This window comes from Acinonyx jubatus, chromosome C1 (genome assembly GCF_027475565.1).
Source record: "Acinonyx jubatus isolate Ajub_Pintada_27869175 chromosome C1, VMU_Ajub_asm_v1.0, whole genome shotgun sequence".
Lineage (NCBI taxonomy): Eukaryota > Metazoa > Chordata > Mammalia > Carnivora > Felidae > Acinonyx > Acinonyx jubatus.
The window spans coordinates 83,950,055-83,962,666 of NC_069381.1; the positions used below are offsets into that span (position 1 = coordinate 83,950,055).

A 12,612-nucleotide genomic window follows, 5' to 3' on the forward strand; every position below is an offset into this window, starting at 1 on the left:
AAAATCTTCTGGAGGTACCTGGGTGGCTCTGTTGGTTAAGTATTCTACTTTACCTAGGTCATGATCTCACTGTTCCCAAATTCAAGCCCCGTGTCAGGCTCTGTGCTGACAGCTCAGAGCCCAGAGCCTGTTTCAGATTCTGTGTCTCCTTCTCTCTCTCTCTCTCTCTCTCTCTCTCTCTCTCTCTCTCTCTGCCCCTCCCCCACTCACTTTCTATCTCTCTCTCAAATATAAGTAAACATTTTTGAAAATTTTTTAATAAAAAAAAAGGAAATCTTCTGAAGGTTTTGACCTGTAATGAAGTTTATTTTCTATAGTGTCGAACTAATCTTATTTTATTTGCTAAGGAGGAAGTACTATATTTTGATAGTACTAATTTAAAATGTTTCCAAAGAGTTTCTCCCTGTGGATTTAATACTTAATTGTATCTCCATAGATATTTTACTTTCCCATTCGAAGAAATGACCCTCTCCACAGAAGAATCTATGATTCATCACCCAAATAAAGCTTGTTTTCTGATGGCACATAATGGGTGGGTAATGGGAGATGATCCCCTTCGAAACTTTGCTGAACCAGGTATATCATTTTTGTTAACTTCTATGTGGATAGGGAAAGAAAACTTTATGGCAAGCTCAAAATATAAACTATTTCGTTGACTTTTTTTCCCCACTAGGCTAATGGTTCTTAAAGTATTTCATCACAGAGGTGCCAGAAGTGCATGCAGTTTGAGAGAGAAGAGAAGGGATTGACGAAAAAGATGGGATTCATCTTTTCCTTTCCCCCTTCTTTCCCTCCTTCTCCTCATATGCTCAACTAGAATGGCTTTTACCTATTTTATATGATGGTTCTGCACAAGGTTTTATTTGGTCAAAAATTTAACCTATTGCATTTTTAAAATACATTTGACACTATTGCTATTACAATTATATTACCTTAAGAGATATTTCATTCAGTAGCCAGAGAGGTATTAAGGTATTTGAATAGCAGTTACACTAAATTCAGCTTTCAGGTTCCCTCTCTCTCCTAGCATTTTATTTTTCTACAGCTGTTTCTTTGCCAGGAGGAATTTTGCTGGGGACCCATCAATATATTTGTTTTTTTTAACATTTCAGAAGTCTGTTTTAATGACATTAAATTTAATTCAAAAATATCATTTTTTAAAAAAGAATGTACTTTGGGTTTAAGTATCTCTGCATTCTCCTTTCTAGTTATTCTAAGTGAGAAAGGCCTTCTGCCCTAGGCTGTGGATGTAATGTAACTTATTGCCAACAATGAGTAACAAGGTGGAAAGGCAGGTTTAAATGTTTTTGGTAAAACTCTATCTTCAAAGGGCCTGTGATACTACTGCTACAGTTTAACTTTCAGAAGCAACTTGAATTTTTGACATTAAGCACACATTTTTAGAAGAGACTGTAACAGAATTTTGGTGAAATAGATGTAAGATATAAAATAATGTTAACTTTGTAAAACTTTATAAATTTAGATGCCAATACCATTTTAGACATAATTTTAACCAATATATGGTTTGTGGTAGAAATAGTCGGTGTGATTTAAAAGCAGCAGTATTCCCTTGAAGTAATTGTTTTTATTCTGTTTCCTGACCCACTGAAAGCAAGCTCCTTTCTTAACAGGTTCAGATGTTTATCTAAGGAGAGAACTTATTTGCTGGGGAGACAGCGTCAAATTACGCTATGGGAATAAACCAGACGACTGTCCTTTTCTCTGGGCACACATGAAAAAATACACTGAAATAACTGCGACTTATTTCCAGGGAGTGCGTCTTGATAACTGCCACTCAACACCCCTTCACGTAGCTGAGGTACAGAAAAACAATTCATCTGCATTAAAAAAAAAGAAATGTAGTGTTCTTTCCTCGCTTTCCTTAAATAAAACATGCAAATACATGTTTCCTTTTGCTAGTTAGACACTGGCATTGAGTTGGTGGGAGTATTTAGCACTTTGGCATAATTTCACAATTGTAACAGAATCTTTTGATGCAGTTGCTATGGAATACTGGGCTATAAAATGTTTGATAGGTTAATATTTTTATTTTAATTTAGGGAAGTAGATCATATTGTCTCTGATAATATATACATAACCATACTGTCATGCATATTGTTAACATATTATTACTATTTTATTATTAACTTTAAATAATATTTTAGTGGTATATAAATTTCAATTTGTCTTATCCTTGTTATTCTTAGTTTGCTTTTAATATATTAATAGACACTGTGAAGTCACCTGTTACATATTATGTTATTATTTAAGCACTAACATTACAGCATATTGAAGCTAGTTTTAGCCTCTTTCAATCAATTTGTAATTAATTATTTATAAAAGTGTAAGTGTAAACATAAAGGTTATTTATCCTTCTTCGGGCTTTTTTACAGAAACTGAAACAGTGCCAAAATTTATAGCATTATCTTCTACCTAATACAGCTTTGAAAACACTTAAAATTTTCATCCCGTTTATAAGACCTTTGATAGCTTCCCAGTGACAACTTACTATTCTTTCGGAATGTGTGCATATCTGGAAAATACCTATTATTCTAAAGCCGTATTATAATGAATATGTTTCAAGTCCTATGATGAAAAATTGACTTGATTTGGAAGAATTTAGTGAACATTAGTTAAGATGGTAGCACATTTTTTAGCTCCAAAAACTTGCAGAGGTCTTTTTCTTATTGTACTTTTAGCAACAGCCATATATACATATTTCTAAGGCTGTTATTACAACAAAACAGAAAATTAAAACTCAGTTTCCTTAATTTTGAGTTACAAAATCCTCTAGGATTTTACTTGTTAGCTGATAGAATTTCGATTTTGTTAACCTTTTTACAAATGTTACATGAAAAAAAATGAAATTGATTTAATTTCTGATTAAGATTTTACTACCATCTGTAGGAAAAGCTAGCTTTAGTATGGTTCGTCAGACCTAATCTTTGCAATAGCTAAATGATTCACCATCAGGGAATTTCCTAATAATGGCTTAGTCAGCTGCCTGAAAATTAATAGTCTGGTTAGAGTATTAAAAACAAATGCACATAAAACAGGGGGAAAGCCTAGCAGAATCACAGCAGTATGGTTTACATTTTTTAATGTGACACTAACATTTTTCTTCTTCCTTTTTTTGCCCCCCTTGTGTTTCTATATCTTTGCAAAATCTAATCTTCCTTTTTAACTGTTTTCTATTTATAAATTCTCTTGTTTCCTCTGTGTGTTGGTCCGTTTTATGTTTTCTTACATGTGTACAATTAAATTTATTTGGAAATTCCTCTTGGATTTCCATTTTGTCTTGCTCCATAATATTTTCCTATGTCATATCCATGCCTAGTTCTGCCTTCTTTCCTTCCCCACTACTCGCTTTTCTCTTTGTGTTACATGTGTGACTGTGCTTTTTGCAGTACATGTTGGATGCTGCTAGGAAATTGCAACCCAATTTGTATGTAGTGGCCGAACTGTTCACGGGAAGCGAAGACCTGGACAATGTCTTTGTTACTAGACTGGGCATTAGCTCCCTAATAAGAGGTAGGCTTGTTGACGTGTATTTCCCATCTGAAACTTTAGTTTTTGTTCAAGTAGATTAAAGGCATTTAATAGCTTTACATACAATGTTTAGTAACTTCCAACATAGTTAATGTTCTTTTAAATACTCTATACAAAATTTTCTGTAACTCAGTCTGTTTTTATTAGGAAAAATTTCCACTTTGGGGAAAAAGATCTCATTAAAAATTTTTTTCAATGTTTATTTATTTATTTTGAGAGAGGGAGACAGAGTGCAAGCAGGGGAGGGGCAGAGAGAGAGGGAGACACAGAATCTGAAGCAGGCTCCAGGCTCAGAGCTGTCAGCACAGAGCCTAACGCGGAGCTCAAACTGGTGACCCGTGAGATCATGAGTTGAACCCAAGTCGGAGGCTTAACCAACTGAGCCACCCAGGCGCCCCCAAAATATCTCATTTTTAAATTGAAGAACCGGTAGGATGAATTGATGACTCGTGAACAAAAGTATTTTTTTGTTTTTGAAAATCTACAAATCTGTTTTTCATCTCTTACTTGGATAGATGATATAATCTTAGGTTTTTTCCCATAGATTTTATATAACCAACATCCTAATAAACAACATGTGTTCCCTTTTACCTACATAAGCCTTTTCTTCGGCTAAGTTATAGAGAAGACTTTTTTGTCACTTAAAGTAATAGACATTTGTTTAAATGTTTAAAGTAGTTTTATTTTTTATAATATTTATGTGGCCTTTGTTTGGAAAGTTAGTTATGATAAGAAACCTAACCTCTTCTGGACAATAATAATGAAGATTGTTAAAATATTTTGTAATGCTTTGCAGAGGCAATGAGTGCATATAATAGCCATGAAGAAGGGAGGTTAGTTTATAGATATGGAGGAGAACCTGTTGGATCCTTTGTTCAGCCTTGTCTGAGGCCTTTAATGCCGGCTATTGCACACGCCCTGTTTATGGATATTACCCATGATAATGAGTGTCCTATTGTGGTAAGCATCTAATCTCTTTCTTGTGTTTACTTATTTTGCTAAATTCATGTAGAATTTAAGAAATGTAATGGATCAACATAGGAGAAAAAAAAGAGAGAGAGACACTAACCATAAAAGGGTTGCTGGAGAGGAGGTAGGTGGGGGCATGGGCTAAATGAAATGGGTGATGGGTATTATGGAGGGCACTTGTGATGAGCACTGGGTGTTGTATGTAAGTGATGAATCATTCAATTCTACACCTGAAACTAATGTTACACACTGGATGTTAACTGGAATTTAAATAAAAACTTGAAAAAGGAAAAATCAATAAATAAATGTTTTGATATTTAGTTCTCTGATACTTAGTGGCAATAATATCTACATACTTCAGAATCATGTCTTAGATTTATAAGTGATTGTGGTACATAGTTTTTTAATGTTTTATTTGTTTTAAAGCATATGAATGTCTTATAGTGTGTAACTATGTATCCTTTACTTCACTTTGCATTTAAAAGAAAATAAACTTGGTTGTTTTTTTGTTTGTTTGTTTATTGTTCTCTAGCATAGGTCAGAATATGATGCTCTCCCGAGTACCACGATTGTTTCTATGGCATGTTGTGCTAGTGGAAGTACTAAAGGCTATGATGAATTAGTGCCTCATCAGGTGTGTTTGTGTGTTGTTTTTTTTTTAAATCCACAATGGCCAACAACCTTGAGCACTTTTACCAAAAGTTCTCATTATAATTAAAATGTATACATGGCTAAGTTTTAACTTTGTTCAGATTTCAGTGGTTTCTGAAGAACGGTTTTATACTAAGTGGAATCCTGGAGCATCGCCATCAAATACAGGTGAAGTTAATTTCCAAAGTGGAATTATTGCAGCCAGATGTGCTATCAATAAACTTCATCAAGAGCTTGGGGCCAAGGGTTTCATTCAGGCAAGAAACTAAATTTTTGTTAAGTTTCTTAAGGTTTAATTTCAGAGTAAGTCTTTCCAGTTTGAGTGCTAATGTGTTTTCTCTTTCTGTTTCTCAGGTGTATGTGGATCAGGTTGATGAAGACATAGTGGCAGTAACAAGACATTCGCCCAGTATTCATCAGTCTGTTGTGTCTGTGTCTAGAACTGCTTTCAGGAATCCTAAGACCTCATTTTACAGCAAGGAAGTACCTCAAATGTGCATCCCTGGTAATGCAATATATCCCTGGTATATTGTGATTATATTACTTTGTTATATTAAATTGTAATTATATAGCATATATTGTAACACATTGCAAGTATAGCTGTGGTTGAGAAAAAGAATTTGAAATTTTGGGTAAGTTGGGGCACCTGGCTGGCTCAGGGTCATGAGTTTAAGCCCCATGTTGGGTATAGAGCTTACTTTAAAAAAAGAATGGAAGAAAGGAATTAATTTGGGGGAACTTACATTTTTACTACATGGAACAAAACCTGGTCAGAAATATTCTCAAATATTAACATTTTTTGAGTTGTGAAATAGCTTTATTTTTATCTTAATACGTTCCCATGTTTCCTAATTTTTATAAAACCTACATGTATTTCTTTTATACCCAAGAAATATATGTGTACATTCATGTGTCTGTATGTACATTTGCGTGTGTGTATTTGTGTATGTGCATGTACATACCTACACACTTATATAAGCCAAAGTAAAAAAATGGTTTAATATTTAAGGGTCTTCATAACCCATCCTCAACTGCCTTCCTAGCCCTCTGTTACTCCACTATTTTAACCAGATAGATATTTTCATTGGTCCTCAAGTAGTCTTACTGACATCTATATATGTGTATTTTTCACATCTTTCAAGAACTAAAGTTCCACCTCCCTTGAAAAACCTTTTCTAAGTACTCAGTAATTTCTCTCTTTTGTGAACATACTGCAATTATAGTCTTCCCATATCTCTTCTTTGACAATTATAAAATGCATTCCTGAGATATATCCTTATTATTGCTAGATTTTTTTCTAGATGTGTGTATTTTATCTCCTCACTTACTGTTATATATCATATATTCTAGCAAAACATTCTCCTGTGAGCATTAACAGCTATCCCAGTCTGTCAATTATAAGAATAGATGAAGATTCCTATAAAAATAATCATATTCTATGTTGGCTGCTAGTTGTTAAATATGCATAACTCCAATTTTTAAAAATTATCAACTTGAACAGTTTTAGGATTAAATGTTCATTAGTTATTTTTAACTGTTTACAAGTGTATATTCAGTAATCTTGTCTAATTGTTGCTAATGTACATATATAGTTTTACATGGCTGGAATCAGTGTGGACAGTATTACCTCAGATTTTGTTTTGGTCACCAATCATTACTAAAACATCCCCATTTGGTCCACGAAATTGTGATTTTCATGATGTTCAATATTTCATATTTTATTATGTTAGTATCTATTTTTAATATTCTTTATATGTTTAGCGGTGTCTTATTTAAGTTTTGAATATACATTAGGAATAATTTTTTCAGAATAATTTTTTCTTTTAAACAAGCTCTTAGTGGGGCACCTGGGTGGCTCAGTCGGTTAAGCATCCGACTTCGGCTCAGGTTATGATCTCATGGTCCATGGGTTCGAGCCCCGCATCGGGCTCTGTGCTGACAGCTCAGAGCCTGGAGCCTGCTTCAGATTCTGTGTCTCCCTCTCTCTGTGACCCTCCCCCGTTCATGCTCTATCTCTCTTTGTCTCAAAAATAAATAAAACATTTAAAAAAATTTTTTAAACAAGCTCTTAGTATGTATTTCGAGAAGTAGAATTTCTGGATCCAAAGGGTGCTGTTACCTATTGTCAGATTAATGGCTTAAAGCTTAAATTATTTAAATAATAAAATTCAAGTTTTATGTATCCTTTGACTCAGCACTTCTGTCCTAGGTATATCTCTGAACAACTCTCAGATATTCCGTTAGAAGACAGGGATGAGAATATATTTGGTATATTCATACAGTGGAATGCTATTTGGCATTTGAAATAAATGAGCTGCAGCTAATGTAGCAATGTGAACAAATCTAAAATATACAGTGTTGTTTAATAGAAAGCGAGTTGCAGAACTATGTATATAATCTGATTCCATTTTAATAAAGCTTGGAAATAGGAAAATAACCTGTTGTGTCGGGAAACAGACATATGTAGTAAAAGTGCACAGGATCAGTGAACGCCAAACTGTAGATAGTAGTTACCTCTGAAGGAGAAGGAAAGGTACACATTTGTAATGTTTTCTTAAGCTAGGAAGTAGGACCTGGGTTTTTTTAATTTTTCCCTACTTTTTGTATTTCTGAAATTTTCCAATTCTTAATACAAGTCTTCTAAGTGATTTATTTTCTCTCTGCTTAAAATTAGGAAGGTTATATATTGTTTCTGAGAGCTAAGCCATTATTACTTGAATAAGATCTCTTTTCAAATAAATCTTTGTTAATTTATGTTTTAAAAACAAAAACATTGTGTGAAAAATGCATCTTGGGTACAATCATCTACCCTCAGACTGATATTTCATATTCAACTTTAAGTTATTTTAAAACCCTTTAGCAATTCCTAATTTCAGGTGGTTTAATATGAAATTTCATTAACATTTCATGTATTCCTAGGCAAAATTGAAGAAGTAGTTCTTGAAGCCAGAACTATTGAGAGAAATGCAAAACCTTATCGGAAGGATGAGAATTTCATCAATGGAATGCCAAATATCACAGTAGAAATTAGAGAACATATTCAGGTATTTGGGACTCTAATCTCACTGCTGTATTTAACATTTTAAGGACATTAGAATTATTTGTTAAATGGTCTTATACAATTTTTTTCAAGCTTAGTGAAAGTAAAATTGTTAAACAAGCTGGAGTTGCCACAAAAGGACCCAACGAATATATTCAAGAAATAGAATTTGAAAACTTGTCTCCGGGAAGTGTTATTATATTCAGGTATGTTGGAATTCAAACTGTTGACTTTGTTTGTTTTTGGGTTTTTTTTTTTTAATGTCTATTTTTTAGAGAGAGAGACAGAGTGCAAGCAGGGGAGGGGCAGAGAGAAAGGGAGACACAAAATCCAAAGTAGGCTCCAGGCTCAGAGCTGTCAGCACAGAGCCCAACATGGGGCTCAAACTCGTCAACCAAGAGATCATGACCTGAGCCGAAGTCAGACCTTAACCATCTGAGCCACCCAGGCGCTCCTTTGTTTGTAAAATAGATTATATATTGAGTTAATTTGGAATAAATCATTCCTAAAAAGTAACTATTTTTTAATTAACATTTTCAGAGTTAGTCTTGATCCACATGCACAAGTCGCTGTTGGAATTCTTCGAAATCATCTGACACAGTTCAGTCCTCACTTTAAATCTGGAAGCCTTGCTGTTGACAACTCAGATCCTATATTAAAAATTCCTTTCGCTTTGTAAGTAGTTTATGGAGATTTGCCATTTTAATAACTGATCAGTTACCACAAGTCTGATTGAAGCAGTTTTTTATAAGAGTCCTCTATATCCTTGCTATTCACACGGTGGTCCAAAGGCCAGTAGTATCAGCATCATCTGTTATTAACATTTTGTCCTATTGCTTTATCATTTGTGTGTGTGCTTGCTTGTGCACTCTCTCACACTCACGCACTCTCTATATGTAGCAATAGGTAGATACATGCAAACAGATACATACATCTCTATACACACACACACACATGCACATGCACACAATTTTTCTGAACTATTTGAGGCTAAGTTACATTCATCATATTCCTTACCACATCATTTTTTAAATGAGACTGTATTGGGGAGGTGGGCGGGGGAGGGGTGGGCTAAATGGGTGATGGGTATTAAGGAGGGCATTTGTTGTGATGAGCACTGGGTATTATATGTAAGTGATGAATCACTAAATTCTACTCCTGCTAGAGTTAACATACACTATGTTGCTAACTGGCTAGAATTTTTTTTTTTCATTTTTCTTTAGTGTTTATTTATTTTTGAGACAGAGAAAGACAAGAGCTCAAACAGAGGAGGTTCAGAGAGAGGGAGACACAGAATCTGAGGCAGGCTCCAGGCTCCCAGCTGTCAGCACAGAGCCCGATGCAGGGCTCAAACTCACGGAGTATGACCTGAGCCAAAGTCAGATGCTCAACAGACTGAGCAACCCAGGCGCCCCTTACTGGCTAGAATTTAAATAAAAATTTGAAACACACAAAAAGGGGGAGCATGTTATTCTATTATTTGGCTATCCCCAAATTTATTTACTCAGCCTCCAGTTTTTGGACCTCTAAACTACATCCAATAATTCCGTTATGTATGGTTTTTTTACATTCATCTTTGCCTGAATTCTTAGTCATTCCCTTACTATCTATTCCCTTACTAGGTGGTACCACATAATACCAAAAAATTTGGGTTTTGAAATTTAGAGTTGGCTTTCACTCCAGCTTCACTATTCCTAAAATAATCTTAGACAACATATTAAGATTTTCTTCATCTCAGTTTTTCCACCTGAAGAACTGGGCTGATAATAGCACCTACCTCTTAAATTTAGTAAGGGTTAAATAGGATACTGCATAGAAAGCACTTAACACTTGATGGCACATAATAAATGCTCCATATATGTTTGCTGTCATAAATACTAGGATAAATTTCCAGAAACGGAATTTCTTCATAAGGCTATCTCCACATATCTGAGGCTTTTAAAACTGCCAAACCTCCTCCAGAAAGATTTTATTCTTTCAGCTCTATGTAAGGGTGTCCATTACTTGACATTGTTACCAATTCTGAGTATATATTGTTACAATGTAATGTTAAGAGCATAGAATATGGAACCAACCTGAATTGATTTCAGACTCTCATAGCTGTAAGAAGTAAGACCTTGGGCAAACAACCTAATAGATATCAATATAGTGCCTCTTTTAAACAGTTATGATTATTTATGTAAAACACTTAGAACAGTGATTATAAGATGATGGTAAGTGATCGATGAGTGTTAGCTATTACTAATCAAATTTGTAAACATAAACTACTTTAAAGTCACATCTTAATTTGTTCTAAATATTAGTTAAGCTAAATTTTTTTTTAAGTTTGTCTTTTTAGCAATCTCTACACCCAGTGTGGGTCCCGAACTCATGACCCTGAGATCAGGAGTTGCATGCTCCTCCAACTGAGCCAGCCAGGCACCCCCAAGCTAAATTTTTGTTGTTGTTCACTGGCTGTCCATGAAATATCATTTTATGTACCAGTCCATTTTTCTGTTGTGTTCAACTTTTTGTTTTTATAAGAGCTTTTATCATTAAGGATATTAGCTCCATTCAAACTATTGTTAGAAAAGTAGTTGCATTCTAAAAAAAAATCTGTGATGAAGCGATTTGGTGTTTCTGCACAGTACTTATAAAATGAATATTCATCCTCAGACCTACTCAGGTTATTTTGGGGCAAGGCCAAGAAATATGCATTTTAATAAGCTCCAGGGAATTCATATGCAAGTTCACTGGCTACGTGTTGAAAAATATTGCCCTAGAATGGAGTTGATACTGAGACTGCTGACTGATTTGGTCAAACTTGATTCACAGACTGCAGATGAAGGAGAAGTCAGTCCCAGCTGTGGGGACAGAGTCTAGGCAGAGACAGGGAATAAAGCACAGCCAACAATAATTTTCTAAGCTGAGGCGGAACTAAAAGAGAAGGAAGGAAGTACATTCAAGAGGATTATGTGTTCACATACAACTCAGGAGGATTTGTGTTCAGTTAGGTAAAATGAAATGACTAAACAGCTAGAATTGCAAGAAAGTAGAGTTTTTGGTTGTATTCAGGTGTAGTCAGTAATACAGTCTCACTGCTACCTGGACAAAGGGAAACCAAGGCCATGATAGACACTTCCTTACAACTACTATCAAGAAGCATCTTTATCTAAGAAAATCCTGATTTCCTGAATAACCCAACTAAAGGGTAATGCAACCTGCGGAAAGGAGAAAAGGAAAAGGAGAGAAATGCTACCTGATTTCTAAGGTGGTTAACTGTGACTTTTGATTATCCCTTTACTAGTCTTTGAGAAGTATTTTGATTTCAAGATAATTAGCATAAAAAGCTATTGATGTCCCACATAGAATATAAAGAAACAACTAAGCCCAACTAGAAAGATTAAAAAAGTAAATTTGTGAGAAAAAGGTGGTAGCAACCAAAAAATTTTCTAGCATACTCTAAGTAGTAAAATTTGACAATTCATTTTTTTTTTTTTTTGCTTGGAAGAAGTGTTACTTCTAACTGAATTTTTAGCATGTTTTATCTTTAAACTACTATTCATAATGAATATTGTTTATAATGTATATCATAATGCCAAATTCCTAAAACATATATTGCTAAGACACTTTATGGTTATGATTCAGATTTTCCTCTTTAGTTTTATTGACAGCAAGTGAAATTTTACTGTATTTAACCAGTTCTCTTTATTTTCCACTTCTTAGTATTGCTTCTAAATTAACTTTGGCTGAGCTGAATCAGGTACTTTACCGATGTGAAGCAGAAGAACAAGAAGATGGTGGAGGCTGTTACGACATCCCAAACTGGTCATCTCTTAAATATGCAGGTCTTCAAGGTAAGCAAATGCAAGGATAGTTAAATCTTTGGAGGGTTTTTTTAGGGTCATATGGTGTCTTCTTTATGGAAATAGGAGTCCAGGATCAGAATTTGACTGCTTAGGTTCAAATTGTGGCTCCGCCAGCTGGATCTCCAGCAAGTAACTTCCCTTTTCTCTGCTCCAATTTCTGCCTCTATAAAATGTGAAAAATATTGTCTAATTCATAGGGCTTTCTTGAAGACTAAATGAGAAGATTTATTTGGGCCCCAAATGGGACTAGGTTGTAACTTATACATTCATCTTTCTTTTTCATCTAATTGGAAGTTTTGTTTCATTGCATATTTGTCTTATCCTACAAAGAGAACTTATAATAAAATATTAAGTAGTTGTAAGACAGAACATAGGAGCTAAATATTTAATTATCAGTTTAACCCATCTGGTTGGAAATATTTTCTTGGATGTTTGTCCGCAAAATTTGGTTTATCACACATGTGTTCCTGGTTCATATAGGATCCCATGTATCATGCCTCCTTTGCAGCTCCTTATTTTCTTTGTCCATCTAACCCATCTTTAAAGATGAATTCA

General features: G+C 34.5%; 1 protein-coding gene across 3 annotated transcripts in view; it reads left to right on the plus strand.

The window, feature by feature from the left end:
• AGL (amylo-alpha-1, 6-glucosidase, 4-alpha-glucanotransferase) overlaps positions 1-12,612 on the plus strand; it is an 83,420-nt gene that overhangs the window by 34,227 nt on the left and 36,581 nt on the right. For all 3 annotated transcript variants that reach the window (XM_027058507.2, XM_053214506.1, XM_027058508.2), the window contains exons 11-21: positions 437-576; positions 1,632-1,819; positions 3,408-3,531; positions 4,346-4,509; positions 5,051-5,152; positions 5,271-5,426; positions 5,524-5,674; positions 8,089-8,213; positions 8,303-8,415; positions 8,750-8,884; positions 11,915-12,045. In XM_027058507.2, coding sequence (XP_026914308.1) covers positions 437-576; positions 1,632-1,819; positions 3,408-3,531; positions 4,346-4,509; positions 5,051-5,152; positions 5,271-5,426; positions 5,524-5,674; positions 8,089-8,213; positions 8,303-8,415; positions 8,750-8,884; positions 11,915-12,045 — 1,529 coding nt within the window. The remainder of the gene's footprint in view (positions 1-436; positions 577-1,631; positions 1,820-3,407; positions 3,532-4,345; positions 4,510-5,050; positions 5,153-5,270; positions 5,427-5,523; positions 5,675-8,088; positions 8,214-8,302; positions 8,416-8,749; positions 8,885-11,914; positions 12,046-12,612) is intronic.